The sequence below is a fragment of the Ambystoma mexicanum genome, chromosome 1q (genome assembly GCF_040938575.1).
Source record: "Ambystoma mexicanum isolate Mex_15411 chromosome 1q, UKY_AmexF1_1, whole genome shotgun sequence".
In the NCBI taxonomy this organism is placed as follows: domain Eukaryota; kingdom Metazoa; phylum Chordata; class Amphibia; order Caudata; family Ambystomatidae; genus Ambystoma; species Ambystoma mexicanum.
In genome coordinates, this window is record NC_090922.1 from 698278831 (window position 1) to 698306436 (window position 27606).

A 27606-nucleotide genomic window follows, 5' to 3' on the forward strand; every position below is an offset into this window, starting at 1 on the left:
CTATAACATCGGCAAGTAGAGTGAGCAAATTGCAGGCTCTGTATTCTGGGCCACCCTATACTGTGTTCCATAAGGACAGGGTTGTATTGAGGGTTAAACCATCATTTTTACCAAAAGTAATATCTGATTTTCATTTAAGTCAGAAAATTGTTTTACCCTCATTCTATCCTCCACCTCATCCTTCTAAGGAGGAAGAAAGATTACACAGACTGGATCCAAAAAGAGCGTTAAGCTGTTACATCTCTAGACTTTCTAGGCTTAGAGTGGACAACCAGTTGTTTATAGGCTACACAGGAAGGAAACTGGGTCAATCGGTAACAAAACAGACATTTTCACTCTGGATTGTACTTTGCATTTCAGAATGCTACAGACTAGCACAAAAAGACCCACCAGAAGGGTTGAGGGCTCATTCCACCAGAGGCATTGCCTCTTCCACGGTCCTTCAACGAGGTGTCCCAATAAGGTCCTTTTGCGAAGCAGCAACTTGGTCTTCACTTCACACCTTCTCAGAGCCTGGATGCTTCCCAGTCTAGGGAGCTGACTTTTGGAAAAGAAGTGCTTTATTCTGCCATCTAAAGGCATTGAAAAGAAAAAAAAAAATCTGACCCCCTCCTCCAGAGAAAGTAACAAAATACTGCTTTGGGAGTCTATCTAAGATGAGGAATATGTTGGAGGGCACAATCCACTCGAAGAACAAGTTACTTACCAACTGGTAACGTTTTTTCGATTGGATGTTCCTCCAACGTATTCCTCATCGCCCTCCCAACCTACCCCTCTGTAGATTTTTCTGGGTTATTGCCATCTCAAATCTCGCAGGGCTGATACCTGTCTGCTGGCACAATCTACACAGTACAAGATCACAGGCAAAAAAGGGGGAAAAACAGAACTCAGGCCAACGGGTGCCGCACGTGCTACTTATACACCCGACGGAGGCCTTCGAGGGACCATCGACTCGACGACATCGACGCACGGCGCCCTCTGCCGAAAAAATTTCCGAAGAGCAGCAAAGGTGGATGGAATACATCTAAGATGAGGAGTACGTTGGAGGAACATCCAATCGAAAGAACCTTACCAGTTGGTAAGTAACTTGTTCATCTACTTTTTAATACAAAGCGTTGGTCAGTGTTTCCTTGTCCCATAGTGCTGAAGGCCTAATGTGTAAACCCTGAATGCTGCTCATCTCCCTCTTGAGATAGGTCTGACTGCTCAGCCACAGCTACCAACTAAATCTTTGTGGTACAGACTGATACCAAAGAGGATTTATTGCTCTCACATGTAGTCCTAATATTCTGTAGTGCTTCCTAAGGGAACTGCACAGGATTCTGCCCAACATCCCCTTTAAATTTAGAGGCACGCGGGGGCACGGCCCTGGGAGCGTGCGCTCACCTGACTCCGCCCACCAGTGCCACTCCTCAGTCCCCTTTTCCGCTTCGACAGGAATGGGCCGATTTCACCAGTGCTCCTGGGTTTGGCTTCGGCCATGTATGTAATGCCACACGCTCTTCTCCAGATATTCTTTTATCTTTGTCTTTTTTCTTTTAGATACTTGATCCTCCGACGCCACGCTCCTACCCGACGCATGTCGACTTCAGCGTGCTTCAGCGGGTGTCCATCCTGCAAGGGGATCTTCGCCACGTCCGACCTCCACGCCTTTTGCCTCCGCTGCCTTGGCCCCGACCACAGCTGGGAAGGTTGTTCCACGTGCGACGCCCTGACTCCACAGGCACTGAAGAACAGGCTAGCTAGGTGGAGCGAGCTCTTCCAGAAGTCACCTCCGGAGGACCTAATGGACTTCGTCAAACATTGCTCGAGGCCAAAGACAAGGCCTCTAGTCACCATCGCACCCCGTAAGGGCGACTCCTTCCCAAGGAAGCGCCCGACCGGGAGGTACCTCTTGGGTTCTAGCACAGGTACCGAGGCTAGTCCAGCTACCGGCCTCACGGCCGAGGGGTCTCCGGATCCTTCCGGTATCAGTGCTGAGGGACCACAAGTCTCTTCTACCAGGGTTACTCCCGGGGGGCAATGCCCTTGTACCGGCATCATGTCGAGGGGGCGCCTTCACGCAGCACTACCGACAGCTCTCCCGAGGGCAATACGCCTTCCAGGCCCCGGCCTGAGGTGCGGGATAGGCCTTATGTTCCAACAGCAAGTGTCTTGGACGGCGCTGGTTCCAGCAAGCCAGGCACCACGACTTTGGCACGTGGCATGCAGCTCGACAAAATGGTAGCCACGGCAGACAAGATGGCTGCTCGTCCGATACCTCCTCTAGCAGAGTGGGTGGAGGAACGAGTCACAAGGTGGAACTGGTGTCAACCAGGTACATGGCCTACAGTTTATCCATCAGCAGCGCAGGGCAGATTGCCCATGCACCCCAGGCAGAGTGTGCCCGGCCCCAGCAGCAGTTAGCCACTCCGTCGATATCATCTGCCACCTCTTCAGCCTCCGAAGACAGGTTCTCCGAAAGGTTCCTAGTTCTGATGTAATCACCCCAGATGGGGTCCTTCCTTTGGGATGCTATCAGGGACATGCTCCTTCAGTTCACCCCAAAGGTAGCCATAGTCATTCCTCCAATGGCTCCTGTGTCACCGGTCCCAGCGCAGCACGCGCTGCCCTTGCCGGCTCCTCCGATTCCTGCTCCCCTGCCTCCGACAGAACAGGCGGTTCGACACCAGTCTCCACAACAGCCTCCGATTCCGGTCTCCACACCGCAGCCCACGGCGGCCAGTACCCCTCCACTAGTTGTGGATTCTCCGAGCACTCAGGTGGACACAGACTAGGAGGACCCCGACACGCAATCTTCAGCCAAGGCCTTCCACAAACGCCTTGCAGCCGTGGCAGAATACCTGGGCGTTCCTCAGCCTGAGGTCGAGCAGCCCAAGAAGGAGGTTTTGGCAGAAGTCCTCACCCTAAGACCCCCTACCAAGACGGGGATCCCGATGCAGAAGGACGTTGTTGCCCTGGCCAAAAAGGTATGGCTCAAGCCGCACTCGACCCAACCTATCAATCGAGTACAGGCAGATGGAGGGGGATACCCTCTTATTTTCGGCTCATCCTCAGCCACACTCCTCAGTGATCAATGCAGCGTCATCCTATTCTAAGCCTCAGTCGTCCTTGGCTACCTCGTCCTCGACGCTGATAGGCAAGGAGGAGAAGATCTTGGAGGCGTACGGAAAAAGCTGTACTCCGACGCCTCCTTACACCTGCGTCAGGCCAACACTGATGCCATGCTCGCTGCGGTTAACCAAAGGCTCTGCCGGGAAATTGCGGACTTCCTCCCGGAACTTCTTGCACAGAGCCAAGCTCGCTTCAATGTGAGATTAGGAGAAGCCAGGATAGTAGTGCAGGACATCATGGAGTCCACAGTGGCCCACATCGATACCTCTGGCCGGGCCATCTGCATTGCATTGCCACGGACATGAGAAGGACTGCTAGGCTAGTTTAACCCAGACGTCCAGGAACACATATTGGACCTTCCATTCAAGGCTAGTGATCTCTATTCCACTCCACCATGGATGAAGAATTAGACAAAAAGAACAGCTTGCAAACCACTACGTCTTTATCTATTCTTACGAAGGCCACACCCAAGGTGTACACACAGTCACTTCAGTGCTCCGACAAGGGGCGGGCGTTTGGAGGGTTCCGAGACTTCCAAGAAAGGAAGTCCAGACAACCTGGCCGTTCCCCCAGTCAGCACCAGAGGAAACAACAAAAGGGGGTGGGGGGCAAGAGCTTTTTCCAATCCCCACCCGTGCAATTCAAGATGGTTACGCCAGCACTCATTGCAGAGACACTGAACAAGGGAGACTGAATGTGCTCCCTTGATCTGAAGGACGCGTATCTACACGTCCCTATTTGGCAGCCGCATCCGTCCTTTCTGTGGTTCAGGATCATGGGCTGCCATTTCCAATACAAGGTACTACCCTTCAGCCTCAATTCAGCCCTGAGGGTATTTACCAGGTTCATGAACGCAGTGGCAGCCCCCCTCAGGGCCACCTCATCTTCCCCTACCTGGACAACTGACTTGTCTGGGCTTAATCTCCAGAGGCGGTTCTCCACACCTCCTCCGCGCTTATGAACACACTCCACGGCCTGGGGTTTACCATCAATCTCAAGAAGTCTCTGCTGCAATCCACTCAGAGCCTGACCTACCTGGGCCTCATCTGGGACACCGGCTCCGAGAGAGTCTTTCCCTCGGAGGACAAGATCATGGCCATCAAGAGAGCCACTACTCACTTCCTCTCCAGGACAGTGACCTCGGCCTGGTGGTACCAGCACCTGCTGGGTATTATGGCGGCGGTCTTGTTGGCCATACCCCCACACAAGACTCAAGATGAGGAGATTACAGCTGCACTTTGCAGCGTCATGGAATCAGGAGAAGGGCTCCCAAGCGGAGCCAGTAGCCATTCCTACATCTCTCCACCCAGACCTCACGTTGTGGTCTGCGGATTGCAACCTGCGGCAGGGCAAGCCATTCCAGCAGCCTCTCCAGCAGGCTCAGCAGACTGGGGGCGGACAATTACGAGTGGCAATTGAACGACCTGGTACTAGGAGATCTTCCACAGGTGTGGGCATCCCCAAGTGGATCTGTTTGCCTCCCAGGACAACAGGAAATGCCAGCAGTTCGCCTTCTGGCAGGGGCAGGGCCCCGGCTCCCTGGGCGATGCATTCCAGATACAATGAAACTACATGACGGCATACGCCTCTCCCCCCCTCACCCCTGGTTCACTTGGTGATCTGCAGGATAAAGCAATCTTGTCACCTCAGCATCATTCTGATAGCTCCCTGGTGGCCGGCGAGACCATGGTTCTCCGAGCTGCTCAGCCTGTCGGACAGACCTCCCATTCACCTACCGCTGAGCCCAGCTCCTCTCCTGACCCAGCAGCGAGGCAGGGTACTCCACCCTGCTCCTCACAAACTAGCCCTTGCAGCATGGTTCCTGAGCAGGTCACTCTGAAACACTTGAACCTATCTCAGGCTAACCTGGAGATCATCCAGGGCGCCAGAAGCAAGGCTACCAGAAGCTAATATTTGAGCAAATTATCTCGATTATGTCATTGGGCTGACTCTAAGCAGATCGACCCCCTTAAGTGCTCATTGGACGACGTGCTCTCCTTCTCGGCACACCTCGCCCACTCCGGAGTACAGGTGGACACGTGCTGCACCTGTCTGGCAGCCATAGGAACGTACAGGAATTCGGAGGAGGGCCTCTTCTCCTCCTGTAACCCGATAGTCAAGTAGCATCTGGCAGGCCTCCACAGGCTCTACCAGCCTATAAAGAAGCCACACCCGGTTTGGGACCTCAATGTAGTGTTGGGCCCCCAGGCGCACAAACCGTTCGAGTCAATGCCATCCACGGACATCAAGCTGGTCACCCTAAAGACAGCTCTTCTCATAGGTCTCACTTCCGCTCGCAGAGTCGGCGAAATCCAGGCTCGGGTAGCATCAGAGCCCTACACCACCTTTCACAACGACAAGGTGGTCCTCCGGACGCATCCTGCGTTCCTACCCAAGGTGTCGTCCACCTGAACGAAGAGATAGTCTTACCCACCTTCTTCGCCGACCCCAAGGTTGAGCCTCAGAGGGTCTTGCACCACCTGGATGTCATACGCGCTCTGAAATACTACCTGGACAGGACCAAGGACTTCTGCAAATCGGAGGCCCTCTTTGTCACCTTTGGTGGTTCAAGGCCAAGATACCAAGCCTCCAAGGCCTCCATAGCAAGGTGGATGGTCGCGCCCATCAAGGAGGCCTATGAGAGGCAGCACAGGCCAGTTCAGGCTAATTTGCATGTACATGCGGTCAGAGCCAAAGCCACGGCCATCGCGTTCCAATGGCACTTACTGTGAGAAGTCATCAGCAGGAGCCGGCGCGGCCTTCTAGCAGGCAGTTCTAAGAAACCGGTTTGCTTAAGGAGAGTCTCCTCTAGACCCTGGGGCTACATTCAGTTGTAATCACCCATAAAGTATGGAGGAAAGGCAACGGGACGTAAGAGTAATTAATAGTTACTCACCATACTGACTAACGTACTCTTAGTCCATAGTCCCCTTTCCTCCATATGTCTGTATTGCTCTCCTCTGAAAAGTGCACGGAACTACCATAAATCACCAATGCAATTATAGAGCAAATACTTCAACCCAAAAACAGACAGACACAATAATTCATAGCCACGCACGCTTTAGAAGATAATCAGCTCTTTACGGCTATTTATTCAAAGATTACAAGTACATAGAAATAACTCATAAAACTAACATGGACATAGATCACAGAAAAAGTAAAGAAGTCAAAGAAAGAATACATCACCGTGAGCTTAATTCTTTCCTCATCTCATCCAGAATCGGCTGGAAGACCCCGAGGACATCCAGAACGAGAGTGCCACAGCTCACAGGAAGGCCAGACGGAGCGTCCTTATCTGGCTGAAGTCTCACCTGACCCCTCCAGGTTTCCGCCTATATAGGCACTCCAAAAAAAGGAGTTAATTCTCGAACCTTCTGGAATTGCACCTGCGCAGTTGAGGAACAGCCGTTGGTTGCCAGCTGGGTCAATCGAGAGCTGCCCCCCAAGGAATGCAGGGCCTCCCTGCTCTAAAAACATGCTCCACGGAGAACAGTTTCCCAGCAGAAATGGCCTTGACTGCATACAAAGTTAGAAAAAAGCATGTTTGTCTCAGTACTGTGAATCTAACACTTCAGCAAAATGTGTGCAGCCTTTCACTGCGGAGTGAAGTAAATATCCAACATGGCTCCGAGCACTCCCAGAATGCATTGTGCTCCCGCGCCATTTTGAACTAAGCATAAGTTGAGCAGAACAATGTCCCACCATCCTCCACTCTAATAATACTGTTGTCATTAGGCAATGTTATATATTGTTGACGCGTCAATGGGGACTGAGGAGTAGAGCGGGTGGGCGGAGACAGGCGAGCGCATGCTCCCAGGGCTGCGTGCCTCTAAATATAAAGGGGAAGAAGATTTTTCTGGTGAAAAAGGTTCCGTCTCCCGTCCCTCGCAAGGGACACCCATACAGCATGGAGGAAAGGGGACTATGGACTAAGAGTACTTTAGTCACTCGGTGAGTAACTATTAATTTCTCTAGCATGGGTCTGGCATGTATTCACATGCGAACCCTCCCTCGTTCCCCTCTGTGGATGTTCTCGGTTCATACTGCCACTTTACGTGCTCTACCAAATGTGAATATGGCCACCAGGGGATGAGCTTATGCAGACGACTCTCATTGGCTGGGCCAGTATGACCTTAAGGACATTGATTAGTTATAGAGGAGACCAGCAGTTTTTAGTTTAAAGCGGAACTGCTTTCTTTTTTTTTTTTTTTTTAAAAGGATTGCCAGTCTGACCACAGGAAATATTCATGGGCATGCGAATCCATGCCAGACCCATGCTGGAGAACAGGAGTTACTGGAATACTGAATTAACCCCTTTAGTTTAACTAATTCTTTTGAATGAAAGGTTAGTTATGTCTTTAAAGGTTTTAACACCCTGATAAAGTAACATATCAATCCTCAATACCACACATGGATTGTCTTATTGCTGTAGCATACCATATGCATGTATGTGCCATTACTAATGGATTTCTGCCTCCCACGATTCCTCATCTTTGACATCTATCTCCCAGCGCAGCTGTTCTCCGAAAACCTTTCCACCGGCAGGTGGTGCAGCATGGCTCTGTTTCAGCTCTGCTCGATACCTCTATGCGCCCCACACCAGCCATTACATCAGAGCCAGTACATATGATTACCAAGACCCCTCAAGAATGGCATGATTGTGCCGATTGTGAAAAGAGTGCTGCTCAGGGGACAACAGAAATGGCAGCAAGACACCCCCTTCACTGTGCCAATCTGTGCACGGCTGAGCAAAAATAAATCAGAATATCCAGTACAGAGGATGTGGAGTCGGCAAAAGGGTCCAGATCCCTCCCCTGATACCAGGCCGAAAACGTGTACCAACAGTAGGCATAGATGGATTTGGTGGCAGGTCTCATAGCAGAGAGGAGTACATCCAAGATGTCCACCGACAAATCCCACTCTTCGTATCTCAACATTTCAGAAGCCAGGCATGAAGGTTCAGGCTGTAGAGGGTCAGGTGCAGAACCTTATACGAATGAAAGAGTAACACCGGCTTCTACGGCAGGCATGTGCAGGTTGAGGAGGGTGTCAGCTGACCATGTCTAGCAATTCGGAGTACCATGTTCTCCCGGGCCAATTCGGAGCAATCAAGATCGTGGACCTGAACAGTCATAAACTCCTGACAGGAATCGGCAGGAGCACATAGAGCAAATGACTGCCCTGACGAATAGGAGGGACAGTGATACTTGAGACTTCCTGAAGTTCAGGGAGAATCAGAAGCTGTGCAACAGGCCGCTTCTGTGCCATCCTTGACATACATGCAAAAGCCTCCTTGATTTCTCTCCACATCACTCATAAACAGTTGCGGCGGATGTCTGGGTTTGTGAGCGAATTGAACAGTGTATCTTCATGCCCCAGTGTTCTCAGGGTGTTTTTCTCGTGGTCTCCCACTCCCCCCACACACACAAAAATGCCTTTGCAGACCCTAGACTTCTCCCTTAACCCCCCCCCCCCATCCCAATCCCCCTCCCCACACCGCCCCGCCCCAGGAGGGTGCCAACCCCAGACAAAACGCTTTTGGAAGATATCAGACCCTGCTCTAGAAAGCAGTGATAAAACCCTGTCCCAGTCACAGAGCTGGGGAGGGAATGGTTCTGCACTCGTTCCTTGGTGCCCAAGAAGGATGGGGGTTTGCTTCCCATTTTGGCTTTGTGTCTCCTCAGCAGGTTCTTCAGTAAAGACAGATTCAACATGGGGATGTTGGTCTAGATTCATCAAGCCCTCAAGATCCAATACGGTTTGTTGTCCCTAGACCTCCAGGAAGCTTATTTCCATGTGCCCATCCATCTGCAGCACACAGATTTGCTGAGGTTTGTGATAGTCTGACCATTTCTGCATTCTCTTTCAGGTTCACCCCCATCCCAAATCTTCATCAAACTGAGTCTGTGGTGGAGGCAAGACTCGGAATGTAGATGGTTCACGTCTCCCCCTACCTAGACGACTGGCTCATCAAGGTCAAGTCCCCAGAGCAAATGTTGTCTGTCTCATGTACACTGCACTTGCCACCTCTTGCACAGTTTGGACTTTCCTTTCAACATCAAGAAGTCTCAAGTGACACCTTCTCAGATGCTCCTCTTTGTTGAAGTCTGCTTGGATGCTCGTTTGTACAGGATTCAACATATCTTGCAGATGGTCGATCAATTCCTGATCTCCCAATTTCTGCTATACCTAGCTTTTCTGGGGAGGGTGGTATCCTGCATTTTCCAGGTGCCACTGATCCTGCTCTGCATGAGGTCTCTACAGTGGTCTCTCTGGATGAAATAGTCACAGTTTACAGGCAACTTGACAGAACCACTTAGAGTTTCAGTTCCAGTGGCTCAGGACGTGTTATGGTGGTACCAGGCAGACAATCTGAAAGCGGGGAACCCTTGTGACAGATGCTTGCCCAAAAGGTGGGGGCGCTCATCTGAGTAATCCAGGATTTGTTCCTTCACACACAACAGGTTACACATCAACCTGCTAGAGTTGTAGAGATCAGACTAGCACCTACCTCAACAAGAGAGGGGGTGTAGGGTCCTTGCCCCTTTGCAAGGAAGCCATGTGGCTGTAATCCCAGACTTTGAAGATCCACATCTGCTTAACTGCAGCTCATCTCTGCGGGATGGAGAACATGGTGGTGGATGCTCCGAGCAGGCAGAGTTTGGCCTTCCATGAACAGGACTTGTGCCAGGAGGGGAAGTGCTGGCTCCCGCCTATGGAACAGCCTCCCCCTCCCTCTGCACCTTGAGCAGGATATTCTTAAATTCTGGAAGATCCTTAAGACTCTCCTCTTTACCTCCTCCTTCCCTTCTTCTCTCCACTGCTAATCCCACAGTTGCGATTGGTGTCCTTGGCTCTTATGCATCCTTGGGGCCCTTACCTCCTGCGCCCAATCGGCCCAGCTCCTGTTTATCTGCACTTGCACTTACACCCTCCGCCCTGGTGGCTCTCACTTGCACCCTTTGCGGCTCCAGGGCGTGTAGCACTCAACATTCCTAGCACTTCATCTGTGGCTCACCCATAAACTCAAACTCCACAGCACTGACCCCTTGCCTTCTTCCTTGCTGCACTTGCACTTTCTGAATACTCACATGACATAGTAGGTTTGTCCTGTTTTCCTCTTCCCCCACTGCTCTTATATATAGTGTTTTAAATGTACTTTAATGTATTTCCCACTCCCGCTCCCTCCTTTGCCCAGTGGGCGCTTTGAAACAGTATTTTCTTATCATTGTCCGTTATTGCTTTATCATGTATGTTCTGTCTTGTTTTCCGAGCAGCAGTTCATGTGGGACTACTGGCGGTGCGGCTCTTCCTGTATTTGGTACAGTGAACCGACCCTTGGGATACCCTTATGGCACCCATGGGTGGGAGTAAGACCCTGTACTCCTAGTGTATGTTTTTGGGCACCTGTGTGTGGCCCACAGAGCAGGGTACTGGCTGATGGCAGCTCCCTGCTGAATTGACAGGTGCCCTGAGCTTCCTCCATTTTGGGATGCCCAGGCCCTGTCATTGGAATCAGTAGATTCCTGATATGAAACAAGATGGCCCACGTGACCTCTTGCTTTCTATTGCCCGTTACCTTACTTTTCCCGAAGTCCCGGGAAGCCCTGACTCTGTCCCTTCCCCTGACTGGCTGTTGGATGGAAGTTCCATATATGGTGTTGTGGCGAAGTCCAGGACAGACTGGCTGGAGTCTTCCCAATGACTGTATGTTGTGGCTACGCCCTTGGGGTGGGACCTGGGTGAAAGGAGTGTGTGACGAATACACATTCTGTGTTATGGGTGTCTAGTATCTGGTGGTTGACACAATGACTGAGACAGCCCTGCCCGAAACTGGTATGAATGCCGTGTGTAGTGCTGACTGGCAGAGTGCTTGTCCGAATCTGCATTCTGTGTTGCGAGTGTCTGAATGGAGAAGAATGGCCTGAATGCACTGTGCACCTGATTGGCTGCCTGAATGCCCTTCTGAGTGATTGGTTGCCTGAGTGTGACCCAGCAAAGTGAATGGGAGATCAATAGTATATCTGGGGGCCTCTCACTGCTAGAAATCGTTCAGAAGCTGAAGTTGAAACTGATGCTTAACTTTGAAGCCCACTGGAAGAAGAACTGCTGCTGATGTCCTTCGCTAATATGAAAGCTGCTGTGCCTTCAAGGAACTGATCCAAATGAGGACCTGGCTGGGGGAACTCTCTCCAAGCTAGGAGGGACCATTGTGCACCACCGGATATTTGCCAAAGCTCCCTGGTAGACAGACCTACGAAAGACTGCTGACCGGAGAAGGGGACCACTGAGGAGAACGAAGAGAAACACCAGACAGCCGTCCACCGCCGACTACCGCCGTTGCAGACCGGAACCGCCGTGCTCCCATTTCCTAGGAACATTTGATCCAAGGACTCCCTTGTTCATCATCGTCGACCGCTTTCATCCTGCCGGAGAAAGCCAAGGGCGTCGACGACAAAGGAGAATCCACTGGTGGGTTTCCCACCACCCGAAGATCGCAGAGACACCAGACGACTCTACGCCCTTGCTGGGCCAAAGTTCTTCATTAACTCTTTACGGCAATGAACACTCGTCGTCGAGGAGCACTGCACGCCTCAGCTTGCAGGACGTTTTCAACTGATCGTCAACGAGCACCGCAAGAACCAAAGCTGCTGCCGCAACAACAGTGTTCACCCCTTTTTCCTCGTGGGATCTCGACGATCCGTGGCACCTGCTTTTAAAGGGAGCCGCTCAAGAAGGATCTGTCGACGACCCGATGTCGAACTCTGCTGTTCCAGGTAAATTGGGGTTGTAGAACTATTTAGAAGGAAATAAGACTCTTGGGAACAATCTATGGACTGGGCTTGTACGATATCTTTATTTACAGGTTGCCCAGGTGGGGGGGTAAGTAACGGGCCAGTATTCTGCCAATTGTTCTGAACCAACTGCTTTTCCTCCTATGGCTAGTGTTGGTTCTCTTTATTACTTGATCTGTGTGACATTTAAACTAAGTCGAGTTGATGCACTTTAATGAAATCTGATAGTAATTGTGGTACCACGTAGTACTGTGTATATATTTGCCATTGTAGATTAACCAATCACAAAGCGAGTTATTGTGATTGTGTATATAACCATGAACCTTACTTATATAAACACTGGGCCTCATTACGAGTCTGGCGGTAACCGAGGCGGTAAAACCGCCTGGTTACCGCCGGACTCGTATTACCATTCCGCCTCCGTGATTCACGGAATTACCGGGGCATTACAACCCTGGTTTTCCGGGAATCACAGAGGCGGAATGGTGTTAATCCCATTCCCATTGAGTCCTATGGGACTCAATGGGAATGGGGATCATGGAAACACTGGCAGCATCTCGTAATGCTGCCGGTGTTTCCTCGTCCGCCTGCAGGCGGGCGGTGTTAAACCCGCCAGGTCAGACCTGGCGGGAACATCACCTCCCGCCTGCAGGAGTTGTGATCGCCCGGCATGGAAACAACAGTGGCGGCGGGTTTACCGCCACCGTTGTTTCCATACCGGGCGATTTGTAATGAGGCCCACTGTCTTTTAACTAATACAGTGTGTAGACATTCCTTTGTGGGTGCTTGGGGACTACACTGTACTTAAGAACCAGCCTGCATCTCCTCCTGAGAGCTTAAGCCTTGATTGCTCGTCCACGTTTACCAAATAGATGAGGGGTCGGAAATGTGAGCCGTACAACTTTGGAAAGAGTTTTTAACTTCTGCCATTTGATTAAACAAAATAGGTTGAATAAACGCCTCACTATCCCTACCCTAACGTGGATTTCCCTGCCTATAGTAAACTAAAAGGGAACACTCTAAACAAGGGATCTCTAGCCCTCACACCTATACAACAATCAAAACAAAAAGGTATAGTATGGCAAATCAATTCCTCAAAGGTATACAACGTATAACCTGGTTCACAGTATAACTAATGTCTCTTGTCATGGACTGGGCAAACTCCCCTTCCCCCATATCCAAACTAGAGTTTTCTTCACAGTTCAAAGGAAAACCAATGAAATTCAACTTTAACACACAGTTATGTTGTTTCAAGGAAATAACTCGTTAAAGTCAAAAGCTCTTGCTCCTCCTGTAATAAGAACTCTTCCAAAGTATCTTGAAAGGAAAAGTCATAAGCTCTTACACCTCCTGGAATGATAACTCCTTCACATCTTTGGCAACAAAAAATGGTTTGTTCACAATGGTCTGCTTCAAAAATGACTGCATGAAGTATTATATCTTTTCCTCAGCTTTCACAATTCTTCCCCAAACACAATAACAAATATATTGGTTTCCAATAGTACCACTCTTCAGCACTTGCTCCTTCTACTACCTGGCGTAAAGATAACTGCCTGTTTGCAAATTTTGTTTCCATTCTACATCAATACCGAAAATAGTCTTTAGGATCAAATCTTTTCCTGCTTCTCTTTTGACTGTAGCAATGTGAATCTACATTAACCACAATGATGTGTATCCCCGAACCTGAATAGCAACCTTTACACCCTTGGGGCTTCTCACTATTCCCCTCTTGTGTTTGGCAACCTTTATTGGACTGATATTGCCAGTTTCTCAAGGTCTCTTGGCTTGGCTAGTCGTGGTATGCTTGGGTTGCTAGTACAACCTCCCTACCATATTATTTGCCCAAACTCTCACTTTAATTCCTGGACCTCGTTTGGTTTACTATCAGCCTCTTTTGCAAGTCTGCAACACTTCGATATTCATAGGATTTATTATCTTGCTTTTGGAAAGGTGCAATGCTTAGGTATTCGCAAGTTTTATGAACTTGCCTTTGTACATTTGTACCAGTTCAGTACTGGTGATGCTTACTCTGTCGCGAGTGATCCCGCCTGCACTGAACACACAGCCTGCAATGAAGCACCCCTGTTAGGCAGAAACCTGTGCAGTTCCCTCTGGGACCACTGCAAAAGATTTAAGACTACAGGTGTTGGCAGTAAACCCACTTGGTGGCAGTCTGCACCGCACAGATTCACTGTGGTAGCTGTGGCTGAGCAGTCAGACTTCCCTCAAGAAGAGTTAGGCAGTATACAGAGGATACATAATAGGTACAGAGTCACAGTAGCACAAGCAAACACTGACCAGAGCTAGGTGTAAAAGTATAAACTTATTTATTAAAGGTACACTCCTAAATTACACTAGCACAATAGAAAAGTTAAGAAAGTCAAACACAGTTACTATTACTCATATGTACATCCCTAATCATTTGTTGGACAATTCTAAGTTAACCCCACTTATTTCCAACCAGAGGTGAGCGCTTAACGTTAGATGGTACTCCAACAAGTATTACCAAAAGGGAGGGAAAAGGCAGAAATAAAGAGAGCAGTAAGGTAAAACACTTTTCACATAAGGTTAGCAAAGACAGTCAATGGTGGAACAAGGGGAATTAGTTCGGGGCCCGCTTTAGAGGGAGCCAGGCGAAAATGTGCCCAAGATCACACAATGTCACAAGTCTTTGCAGGTGAGTAGAAAAAGGTTTTACTACGGTTCTGAAAAGTTTAGTTAGGGTTTCCCAGACCTACCCAGGTTCGAGAGCCGAGGGCTAAATCTACCCCGTACAATCGGTGGCAAGGGAGGCCGGGCGGAACACAGTACCTTTAAACGTGGAAGGATTCTTCCAGCGGTGGTAGTCGTTCCTGGTAGTGGGTGCAAGTCGCGGCGTCGTCCCGAGGAAGAGGTGATCTCGACGAGGAGGAAAGCTGCAGGTCGTTGCACTACCAGGGATGAGGCCAGCCGTGGAGTTTTCCGGTCACAAAGGATTTCTACCCCTCTTTCGCGGTTGAGGTAAAAAGTGGTATCCCGGTTGCCGGGGTGCTTGGCACAGGCAAGGCGGCCACGAGATGCTTCGGGACGGCGAAAAGAAGGCAGCAACTGGTTGTCCCCACCAGTTAAGGGAAGAAGACTCTCCGGCGGGAGATCTCCTCTGTCGTCGGGAAAAGTGGTGAGACGGTTCTGCGGGGCTTCACCGGTGGTGTCATCTTGGCAGGTCGGCTCAGCTTCTCCCTCTTCGGCTTCTTAGGTCCTGTGGCGACTTCTGAAGAACCAGTCCCAAAAACCCTGCTTTTATGCAGCAAACCCCCATTCATACAGCCTAGCTGTCACTCAAACATGCTAAGTGGTGAGCGGGGTGGCTCACCACTTGGGCCAATCACACTAGAGTGCGACCTGAGTTGGCAAGGCAACTCGGTCCAGGGTGCCTAAACCCCCTCCCACACCCCCTGTGATACCCAGACAGAATGGCACCACTTTGGAGGGCTTCTGTGCAGAAGCCCGCCAAAAGTGGAACAAAGGCTCGACTCGGGTTCAGGGTTACTGAAGTGAACCTAGACGCCATTTTGGTGGCGAGTTCCGGCAAAAAATCCCAACCGGTGAATTTATATTAAATAAATAAACCGGCGGTATCTTTAACATTGCACCAAAAAGTGGTGCATCAAAAACAATGGGAAATCCCATTGGGGAATATTCCGGTGGAATATTTCCGTGGTATCCACTGCCACCAGCCAGAACTCGGCGAGGGGGGACGGGACAGTACCCCCTCGACAACAGACCCAGGGGCAATCTAATTGCCCCTACCAGTACTTCCACAGTAAGATGGTTTGTACTGGTTAAGTTCCTAAGTTAAGACTAGTAAAGTCAATGGTAACTTTACAGACCCAGGGAGACAGTAGTCAGTCCCAGGGTGTGGAGTCTATGTTTGGGGGTCTCTAGGACACCCCTGTGCTACTGCACTGAGGGTGCTGTGTAACACACATTCAAAAACCAATGATGGCCTATGGGGAAAATTACCCTCTAGCCCATAAGCACATAGCAAGTCACAGAGAACACTCTCAAGTCATGTCCAAGAGTGAGGGTAAAAGAGTCTCACTCTTGGCAGGAGAAAAAAATAAACCCCACAAAATCCAGCAAAGCTGCTGGGGGACTCACTAGGTTAGGAAATTCAGCCTAAACAGAGAATTCTTGCTAACAACCCCGGAGTTACTCGCGTGGCTTAGGCTCCCCTGGTAAGTTGCTTCCAGGTGCTCCTCTCTGCGTTCTCAGGACTGCTGCAACTGTGGCTTCTCCCGTCATCGCACACGTTCTCTCCTCGGTCGCTGCCAGCTCTGCAACATTGATTTGGAGTCGCTCTGACTCCTGGGAGTCTCTGGTGCCACCCTGCCACTGAATACCTCTCGACTGCTTCCTGCTGCAAAAGCTCTACATGATGTAGTCTTCCTGGGTAAGCGGTTCTTCCACACGCTTCCCGCTGCGCGACCTTTGCAGTTTAGGATGTTCGATCCACAGACCCTCTTGGACTCGCAACGGTCCCGGCGTCTTCCAGCTCCTCCACTCCTGTCTCCGCCAGCATACATGGCCCACTCTTCTTCTGCTTCTAAGACTGCTCCTGCTTCTTCTCTACTACCTGCACCTCAGGGGGCCTTTTATGTCTTGCAGTCTCCCTCCGGTTTAAGTCATTCTTGTTGATTAGCTGACCACTTCTACATCATTGTTTCTCTGTTCCCCTCTTCCTTGTATCAGTATTGAGAGAATTATGGGATTTGAAGTCCCAAATGAAAGAGTTTTTATTTATTCTTTCTACATTGTGAATTGGATTTCCAATTTATACAACCTTTAACAAATGGAAATTGTAAGAGCCAGTCACGAGGCAGGTTTGAGAAGAGGAATATGGTTCTTTACTTTTAAGACTTCCATTATTATACTTCCTCTCATTAGGCTTTTGGGAACCAGGGCAATCTATGCCTGCATGCATTTTTTTGGTTATAACAGGATGTCTGTTCATTTTATCACCACAAGGTTCATAGCTGAATCTGATCCCATTCCGATGGTCTACTTGAGGGACAATAGAATTATGATGGCAATAAGCCATTACATATTGTGGCATTGGTTGAATGTCCTCTTGAAAAGAGGTTAAATACTGTGTATCATCCCATAGGTATACCGCACTCTCCTGATCCTTTTCTCCTCGCGGGTGATCCTTCTGCAGTACACCACCCCCAAGGTCAGGATCAGAAAGCGGTCTGCCTTTCCCTGACCACCCGGGAGGCTACTTTCGGTAGGGTTTCAGTGAGGGATCCGTAGGATTCATCACATAAGACGGAGAAAATGGGTTGGAAGCATGAGGGATGAGAACAAATGAACTAGGGGGTTGAGTGAAGCAAAGCTGGATCAAAAAGCAATATTGTTAGGAAAGAGCAGAGGTGGGAGAGAGAACATTTGAAATCTGAGAAAGATTAGTGAAGGGGTGAGAAACAAGCATAGGAGGTAGCATGCACAACAAAATACAATAGAAAGAAGAACCAGTGAAAGGAGAGGTCAGATATTGTAGAAAGGAGAGAAGCGTATAGTGAAAGTGAAGGAACAAAGTTGTATGGCAGCACAGCGAGAACACAGAGGGGTGAAGGATGGGGGAAAGAACAGTGAAAACTGAAGAGAAGAAATGACATGGGAGTAAGAAGACAGTTGAGGAATAAGAAGAGGGGAGGTGGAAGGAAAGAGTGATGTGAGTCTAGGGCGAACGGTGCAAAAGGCCTGGAAGAAGAATTAGCAGAAATGTGCCCTCACACCAGACAGTTATGTGAGAATCTTGGCAGTTCAGTGGTCCAACACAAGCAAAACAGTTTTACGCCAGACACCTATCAAAATGACAACAGGCACCAGGTAGTATTGCCAGGTAGTCTGGAAGTCCATGTTGACCAATGCAACATCCTGATAAGATCAACCTCAGATGAGGAGGATTCTTCAAAGGGCCAAGAAAGAAATGCAGGGCACTCAAACCCCTAGAGTTGATTAGTGGCAGTTTATCTCAAGGAAGGTACATTTGTTCAGGGTAGCATGAATGACTGAGAAGCTGATCTATTTGCACCCATTCTAGAACTCCAGCACAAGGGCAATCAAACCTAATTCCTTGTTTTCTGCCTTATACAATAAAGAACATGAACTGATACTGTGGCTCAGAGTTTGCTGTTTATCCCTCGCCTGTGACAATAGATTGATTACATTTTTGTGATTATATTTTTGTGCGTAGGAAACAAGTCATGAGGAAATTGTCCCACAAAGTCTTAATCGCGAAGAAATCAAGAACAGGGTTGTAGATTTCCTGAATAAGGTACTGTACTTCTGTTTTAAACTAAACATTTAAACTGTATTTCATATGCAGAAAATAAGAAAGGAGAACCGCAAATTCATGATTTTATAGGTGCAGTAGACATTCACCCAGGGCACCTTACATCCATGATTTTCTAGTTGTGTTAATTGAGTGGAATGTGATTTGTTAATTGCTGTTCAGTAGTTACCCTTTCGAGGGGACTGGGTCCTCCGACGTATGACAGTAATCACCACAGCTGTCTTGCTTTGTAAAGTTTTCTGCGTCCTGCGTCAATGACGTTGATACTCTGTCCTTGAGGGCCTCCATCAAGCCGACGTCACCGGATGTTATAAATAGGCCGCACGACGCCCGTAGCCTCAGTTCCGTTTTTTCTGCGAACATGTTCGCTTTGGAGATCTCGACGTGCCTCGATTCTACTGCATCCTGTTCTTTCGGTTCTTCGAACCTGTTTCTTATGTCGTCTTCGGCATCTTCCACCCTGCGGTCCGGTTTAAAGAAGTGTCGGGTGTGCGGGTCCAAGATGTCGCTGACGGACACGCACGACGCTTGCCTCTGGTGCCTCGGGGAGGACCAGGATATGGATGACTGTGTCGACTGCCAATCGCTCACATCGAAGGCCTTGCGAGAGCGTAAGAAGAAGCTGTCGATCGGTAAGGTGGCCAAGCCCCGGAAGTCGTGTTCCACTGGTCTCTCGACGGATGATTCGAGGGGCGACTCTCCGCATCGTCGTCGTGAGTCCGGGGGTTCTCGGTCTGGGAGTCGGTCCCGCCATTCCTCTGCCTCTTCGAGGCACTCCAGGAAGCGCTGTCACAGGTCGCCTTCCCCGTCCTCGTCCCAGGACTCCGCCCGTCGGTGGGTTGCTTGTCCCAAGAAGCATTCCACTCCTGAGGAATGGGATTCCTTCCGAAAGGAGATGTTGGCGATTTTCCAATCGCAGGGCTCTGGTCCGTCCGCCCCGTCGAAAAACGCCGAACGTGACCGTTCTAGAGACGCCTATTCGTATGCCTTCGGGCTCGAGCGGTCGTCACGACCACCGGGCGCTTCGAGGTACCGGTCGGACAAGGATGGTCGCTCTAGACATGCCCGTTCCAGGTCCCGGTCCTCGACGCCCTCGAGACCGTGAGAACCTGCCTGTTAAGTCTTCGAAGAAGACATCGACGTCTGCAGCGCCGAGGTCATCGACGGACTCTCTCGAGGCCCCGCCTCCGAGGAAGTCGTTGACGCCATCGGCGCCCAGGCTGTCGAGAGACACGCTCAGGGCTCCGCCCTCGAAGCCTGTGTCGACGCCGTCGAAGCTGTCGCGCCGCGCTCAACGTCGACGCCGATTCCATCGACGCCGTCAATGACTTTTGAGGTGGCTTTGTCGGAGGTTCCCCGTGGCACGGTGGAACCCCCAGAAAGGCTCTGGCCAAGGCTAAACATGTCTTTGTTCCTTTTTCTGTACATTCCAGCCTCTGGATTATATTTCTGAGGTGGATGAGGGGTCTGAGGAAGGTCATAGCCAACTTGAGGACCTGCGTCAGTCGTTGCACGACGCCAGTGGTCTAGACACCTCTCTGGAGGTGGAGTTTGGTAGGCTTGAGCCTGGCACGCATGCCAAGTCCTCATACCGGCGCCTGATGTGGAGGGTCATGGATTACCTGGGGTGGTCTGCCCCCCTTGGGGATTTTCAGCAGGATGACCTGACTGATATCCTCGACCAAGGTCCACCAACTGACCCGGTGCTGCCATTCCATATGGCCTTGCACAGAAGGGTGGCTGCGGCTTGGACTTCTCCGGAGAGTCTCCCGGCAGTGAGCAAGTCCTTGCAGAAGAAATATCGCCCAGCCAGTGGCGACCCCTGCTACTTGACTATGCACTCTACTCCGGAGAGTTTGGTGGTGCAGGCTACGGCCCCTGCAAAGCAGGCGTCGTACCCTACCATCCCTCCTGATAGGGACGACAAACGTTTTGACGGCTGGGCGAAGGTGTTTTCTTCTGAGGGTATGGCGCTTCAGGCTGCCAACTCCGTTTGTGCCTTGTCTCATTTCACACACACTCTGTGGAACTGTATCTACTTAGCGGCTGATCATATTCCCGAAGTGGAGGAACGGGATGGTTTTCTTGCTATCGGGCAGTGACAAGGATGCCATGTGTGAATCCGTTCAGTCGGGTCTGGACATGGTTGATTGCGTCAGCCGGTCCATGGCGGCGAGCACCGTAATACGCAGGTTTACGTGGTTGCGGAAGTCGGGGTTTGCTCCTGATGTGCAAGCCCGGCTCCTCAACATGCCCTTTGACGGTGAACTTCTTTTTGGCAGCAAGGCTGACGAGAGCCTTGAGAGGTTGCAGACCTCCAAAGCTGCAGCAAAGTCGTTGAGCGCAGCAGTTCGCCAACCTCCGCCTTTTCGTACTAGGGGGCAGCAATGGAGGGGAGGTTCCTTTCGATATTACTCATCCTTTAGTAAATCGAGAGGAGCTGTAAGTCAAAATGGCCACCGTAGGAGTGCCAGAGGTGGAAAACACGGTACTCGAGGTGCCAAGGTCGCTCGGGCAGTTGCCTCTTTGCCCTCAGGCACTGCCGGAGCCGCTTCTTTTTTGATTTCGAAGAAAGACGGGGGATTGAGACCCATCAAGGACTTGCGCGGTTTGAACAAGCTCCTCCTTGAAGAACAAGTTACTCTCTTACCTGGTACGTTCTTTCGATGGGATGGTCCGATGACGTATTCCATATCGCTTCCGCCCTACCTGCCCCGCTACAGAATTTCTTATGCGATTGCAGCTTATGGTTCCGCAAGGCTTTGTGTTCATACTGGCAGTGGTTTGGTGCGTTCTGGGGGAAAAAACTACAACTGAGGCTACGGGCGTCGTGCGTCCTACTTATAACATCCGGTGTTGTCGGCTCGACGGAGGCCCTCGAAGACAGCGTATCAACGTCATCGACGCAGGACACAGACGCCGAAAATTTTCCAAAGCAGCACAGCTGTGGTGATTACTGTCATAGATATGGAATACGTCGTCGGACCATCCCATCGAAAGAACGTTACCAGGTAAGAGAGTAACTTGTTCTTCTGATTTAGCTCTGTTGGTGATTGATTTGAAAATCTGTGAGATCAGATTAACAACATTGCTTTGTACTTCACTCAACCATTTTTGGTTCGCGAAATCGTCAATATAAGCTCTTCTAATGGAATGTGTCCTCTCATGCATTTCTAATCTTAAATATTTAGATATCTACTGCTTTGCAGCTCTCAGAAAACACTTTCACAGCATTGGGTGTCGTGCGCACTGGTGTCGATGGCCATCGAGTCATTTTTTGTGACCGGATGTGATGACTATGCGGGCACAGATGTCCTGCTCGGCCCCCGTGGCCTCAGTTCCTTTTTTCCGCATGCCCAGCACTCTACTTAGGACGACCAAGCATTCGTCAACAGACTCGCCCTAGAGAGACAGGTACGTTTCCCATCTAAATCTGCCTTGGCAGAGAAGTGGCAAGAGTTTTGCATCAGAATGATGCAGGTCTTCGAGAAAGAGAGTCTTCCCGTTCTCTCTTCCTACGGGAAGAAGACCATCGAGACCACTGCTCCCGACAAGGCTGGCAGGGGCTCAGCTCACCAACCACCTTGTGTGCCTATGAGCCAGAGAACGGTGAAATCCTCGATTCGAGGACTGTTGGCTGCTGATCCGTTCTTTTGATGTTCCATTGGATCCTTTTTTGACATTGATGAAGCCATCAAAGACAGTTGAAGATCCCTCTAGTAAATTTACTCCATAAACTAGCAGGGATTTTATTTTCACTTTTCAAGACATTTTTGATGAGGATGATGACCATGTGGGGTTTGAACCCATGTGTCTTTCTCAACATCCTGAAGAGTTTCAGGATGAGGAAATAAGGCTCTGTGATATACCTGAGGGTATTCTCACTCCTGACCCCCTTGGTGGCCAGGGAAAGACCATCGCTTTGGTGGAGAAGAGAGGGAGGATCACCTGAGTTGATGGTTCTTGGGGAAGGGGAATTAAATACCCTCAGGCGAGACACGGTTTCCCCCCTTTCCATTCCGTGATGAATCCCTAGTCCCAGAAGCATTGGTGGGATATTGTTAGACCATTCCCTTTGGTGTGAGTTACATCAGGAGAAAAGACCACCCTTGAAGACTCAGAAAGAGGGTGAGAAGGAATAAGGTGCCCTTGGGTACGACCTGGTATACCCCTTTTCCTATTGACAGCCAACCCAGCCCTTCCCCAACCTTCATGGGCTGTTATAAGCCTGTTCCCCTCATTTCTCCATAATTGACACTTGACAGTACTGGGACGAAGAAGAGGCAACTAAGAGCAATGAAGACCATGCTCTTTTACCACTCTGGTACTGGAACGAAGAAGATGCCTGCTAAGAGCTGTAAGGGTCAGGCATGTCCCATTAATTTTGGTCAGGCAGTGCTAATTGAACACTCAAATCTGCAGCCTGTCAAGGGGCTGCAGGTGTAATAAAGGAGCTCAACAGAACAGACGAGAGAGTCGACAGGGAAAGCAACACAGAGAACCTTCCTGGAGCAAGACACTGAGATGCTGGGGACCGTGGAGAAAGGTGGTCCATCGAAGCATGATCTGGGAGCTGGGGCTCCCTCGAGCGGAGGGAATGACATGAGGGAAGCTGTGTGGGAAGGCTGTCCTTTCCCTTATGCTTGCGTTGCTCGTTCCCCTCTGTTGAGAGGCTAACGCAGGAGTTTGTGAGGGCAGAAGGTGGGAGCCTGGCCTTGGAAGTCGGAGACCGTGTGCGCCAAGCTGCGCAACATTTGTCAAAGCGACGGGTAAGTTTCTGGTGGATGGGAAACCAGTTGCGCGCGTGTGTGAACTGTGTTAACAAAGGATATTTTCAAAGATCTCCGAACACTGCACAATCCATTTAAAGTGAAAGTAAACAACATTACACATTTAAAGTGGAACCAACAAACACTTGGCAGATAATTCTTGAACAGACATTGTAAAAATGAGTTACGAGTGAAATCCATCATTATTGAATACTGAACTGAATTAAAATGTTGCGAACAAACAGAATCAAGCCTTTTTGAAGCTAAAGAGAGAATGGGGGCCTAAATTCAAGCAAACCATTATATGCTGAGTTCCAAAGTTAATCTGACTTTAAAGAACAAGCAAACTACTACATGTTGTTTGATCTATAATGGAACTTTAAACTTAAACAACAGAAAGAAATATAATTTCTAACTTGTATGAAAGCTACAAACTACCACAACAAATATTTGAAAATGGAAATGTAGAGGAGCAGATGCATGCCTCTGCAGGAAATCTCGCCCCTGACTCGCATATGTTAGAGACTGTGCCATGTTTGACACCAGCAGTTGTGCCAATTCCACAGCGAATATTCGAAAAAAGGCTATCCACTGAGAAAACCCTATCGAATGTATCTCTGAGAAGACGACAATCTGAGGGAGGAACTCCCGGAAGGAATATAAAAAGGGTGAAAGAGAAGCTGGTGACGTCACGGGAGATGAACGTGACACACTGAGAATACGGACTAAAGAGAATATATGGATCTTATGGAAACTGATGACGAAGTTAAGAATCGAGTAAACTTTCATATGCGAAAAGAAGACTGCACGTAAGCAAAGTGCTACAGAAAATATAAGCCATTCAATGATTGTACAGATGGAGAAACGCAAGTAGATTAAGCGATCATAGAAGCTGGCTGTACCTAGTGAATAGAGACTGCAGGCGAAGCCGCCATTGTGTAGAAAGAAGCTGGACATCAGTGTGTCATGAACTTTAGGAAGCCAGAACCCATGGAGAGAAAAGCCGAGAATTGTGTCACAGTACGAATATGTTGAAATCGCGGATGAGCCTGGCAGGGCTTTCTGGCCTGGCATCAAAATGGAAGTAGCCAAGTTCGGTTATCTATTCTTGAAAACAATAAACGTTAGAAGGATGAATCATTACTTATCAGGGGGCAAAGAAAGTACATCAAGAGTACCAAGTTGTATTCATTGAAGACATTTAAATGCTGCAGAAAGTACCAAAATCATGGTCTCCTGTCACCTGAGTCAATGATGGAAATAGAGTTCAGCTTGGAGTCCTAGAACAACGATAGTGAAAGCCTGTACTCCCCTATATTCCCAAGGATACTTTGCAAGTTCAAAAACAATCTGCACAGCAGAAGGCATGGGTGATGAGAGATGTCGGGCTAATTGGGTGGGGAGGTAAAGTCAAGTCCACCTCCTTGGACCCGAGTATGAGCTTACTAGCTGCTAAGTGAACCGAATGTTCCAGACATGTAGAGGGCCATATAACGAAGAGCCTTATAGTTTGAAGGCAAATGATCTACCGTGTACTTAATAGTGTTGAAGATTACATGTTTTTAGAGGTAGGTATAAGTTGTCCACCTGACAGTGGGCAGCCAATAATAATCCTAGCCCCTATGCAATGTATACTTAGATGTTCCCCTTAGGCCTATCACAATCCCTTGTAGGTTTTTCTTATTTGCCACGTAGTGTGACGTCACTGCTGATGTATTTTTTGCATATAAGGATGTGTTTATGAGAAATACACTGAGAGCTCCAGCGAACGCCCGTTGTAAACTCCCTGTAAAACAGCAACCTTGGGGGCGTGGCTTGGAGCCGCTGCGTGAAGCATGGCTCCATAGAAGCTCCTGGGGTGCTCTAGCTTCCGAGCAAAATACTGCTGGCTCCTCCGTCCGATTCTGCTCAACACTGAAGCTATGGCGTGCCTAAGGATGGGGGCATGTTTCGCATGTGAAATCCAGTGAAATATCGCTGTAGCTTCGGCAGCAATTGCAGTAGAAACTGGCGACTCGGCGCGGCACCCGCACAGAAAATGGCGCCCATGTTGGTTCATCGTTGGATCCACATTGCTGCCTCGGAGGAGGGGCCTGCCGTGCAAAGCAATATCCGCAGCATGGCCTGACTTGCCGGGAGGCAGCAATGAAAACTGAGCTGCGCTCGCTTCGATTCTCCGGAGAGGCTGCATCTACCTCCTGTCTCCTCGCGGTGGGGCTACCTGGTGTTTTCTCTGCAAGTGCGGCCGCTGCCCCTCGCACAACCTTTGCCGCCTGAAATTAGCACCGGAACCCTGGCGCAACAACGTGGAACTGGCCCGACCGGCAGGGGACCGTTTGTGACGATAGGTGTCCATTTGCTCCGTCTCCTCAGTAAAAGCTTGGCTGATGCCTGTCGGAACGACAAACTGGTGTGGATTGGAGTTCCCTCCCGCCTCCACTGCTGGGGGTGAGGCGGTGGCCCCTTGCAAAGTGGCTCTTCTCAGTGCAGCGTCTATCCTGCAGCAACTTGGTCCTGCCGCCCAAGTCTGGCCCGACTCCCATTCCGACTCGCCTGGTAGGATCTCCCACACGTCTCGGCCGCCCTAAAACCAGCAGGATCCCTCCCACGCGGGTCACTCTCGGTTTTCTCCCCCTTGGAGGTCTGCAAGTGCCACCCCATAATTGTCAGGCACGAGGAGCTCGGGGGCCAGCAACCAGCGGTGTGGCTGACGGCCCCAGTACTGTAAACTGCTAACATTACAAATAACGTCCATCCAGAGATCCCTGCAAAAAGGTGAGAAGTCTGTTTTGGAGCACATTGGCCAGCTGGACAATTTGAGAGACACTGAGAGACTGCCTGTGCCTAAACACCAAGTACCCCCTCAGTAAGACCCCTCACAGGTGCTCCCCACGACACCACCAGACCTTCTAATGGCCGCCACACAACATCATGCTGCCCCGCCTAGCCTGGCGGGCCTGACAGAGATGTGTCGGGGAGTGGAGTTTCCGGTCACCGCGGCGGGGGGACTCTCCTTTTACACTGGGACTCAAATTTGTCCGCCTCTTGCCCAGCGCGTTCCCGATCGCTCATCAGGAGTCTCACCTGGGCTTTCCTCTGAGCGCAGGCAGGGGCGCAGAAGTGAGTGAAGCACAGGCAGACTCCTTACAATCTTACTCATTCTCACTCATCAGGCCGCAATGGCGAAAAAAGCAGCAAAACCTCCAAACAGGCGGACATTGCATTGCTAATGAGCGGGCCCACTCTGCAGAGGGCGGAGAAAGGCGAGACGCAGGGTGAGCCATCCTCGGGATTCAGCCCGAACCAGAGCACCACAGATACAGAACAATCCGCCACAAAGTCAGACTTAAAAGACCTGCTCGCGCCCCTGACTAAGGAAATCCAAAAGGGCACTAAAGTCTCAAAAAAGATCAACAACCTGCACAAAAGAGCAGCGGAAGTGGAAGCTTGCACTGCAGAGCTGGAGAATGAGTGGTGTGACCAGAAATTCGAATGGGAGCAAGGGCAGGACAGGTTAGCTGCCCTGGGCCAGGTGCGAACTGCTGGAGGCGAAGCAGGGGGATGCGGAAAATAGATCAAGGCGCAACAACATTCGCCTCAGAGGCATTCCAACCAGTGAGCCTGACTCAGACCTTGAGGGGTATGTATCACATCTATTCAGATACATCATAACCCTCCTAGACGGGTCCCTGCTTGAGCTAAACTGCGTCCACAGAACAGCCCTGCGACAGCCGACTTGGTCTCCGCTGGATGTCCTGGCAAGGATCCACTTTTACAAAGTAAAGGAAGAGTTCATAAGAGAAGCGAGGTTGATGCAGCAAATCAACTTTATGGGCTCTAACATATTGGTCTTCCAGGATCTGGTGAATTCCACCCTTCAAAAACGGAAGGCGCTCAAGGTCCTAACAGAATGGCTGCAGGAAAAACACATTCTATACCGCTGGGGATTCCCAACGTCAGTAAAATGTACTTGTGAGGGATCCCAGCAGCAAATCCACTCACTGAGAGAAGCAGAAAAATGTGTTGACGCCCGTGGCGGAAGTGGAGCACCCATCGTTAAGCCCACTATGTAATGTCCAAGGCCTTAACTACCCAGCGAGACCGTATTCACATGGAAACTGCACAACAGCGGGGCGAGGAACTACACTTATTACTCCCATGCACAAAGGGGTTTCTCACGTATAGACCTCATGCTTGTCTCGGGCGCCATCTATCCAAGCCTGGACAAAATAGACATTAACACTCTGACAATTTCAGACCATGCCCCGTCTCAGCAGATCTGAGCATAGTAGGTTCCACTCCTCCTCCCCAGAGATTCTGGAAGCTGTACGGATACTATCCTTCTAGACGAGGGTATAAAAAGGGAAACCGGTAAAACCCTCGCCAACTACTTCACTGAGAATGCAACTCCTAACATGGCCTTAGATGTTATCTAAGCCACGATGCCCACGGGCTGTTGTGCGCCTAACAAATATGAATAAATAATAATAATAATCTGGGATGCCATGAAGGCGGTGATTAGGGGTTCCCTTATTAGCGCAGGGGCGGAACAGAGGAGGATCTCGAGGTTAGCCGCAGCCAAGTTAGGGAG

At 50.0% G+C, this 27606-nt stretch overlaps 1 protein-coding gene across 2 annotated transcripts in view; it reads left to right on the plus strand.

Moving 5' to 3' along the window:
- FIRRM (FIGNL1 interacting regulator of recombination and mitosis) overlaps nucleotides 1–27606 on the plus strand; it is a 1502596-nt gene that overhangs the window by 1373469 nt on the left and 101521 nt on the right. For both annotated transcript variants that reach the window (XM_069641302.1, XM_069641303.1), the window contains one exon: nucleotides 18148–18228. In XM_069641302.1, the coding sequence (XP_069497403.1) occupies nucleotides 18148–18228 (81 nt within the window). The remainder of the gene's footprint in view (nucleotides 1–18147; nucleotides 18229–27606) is intronic.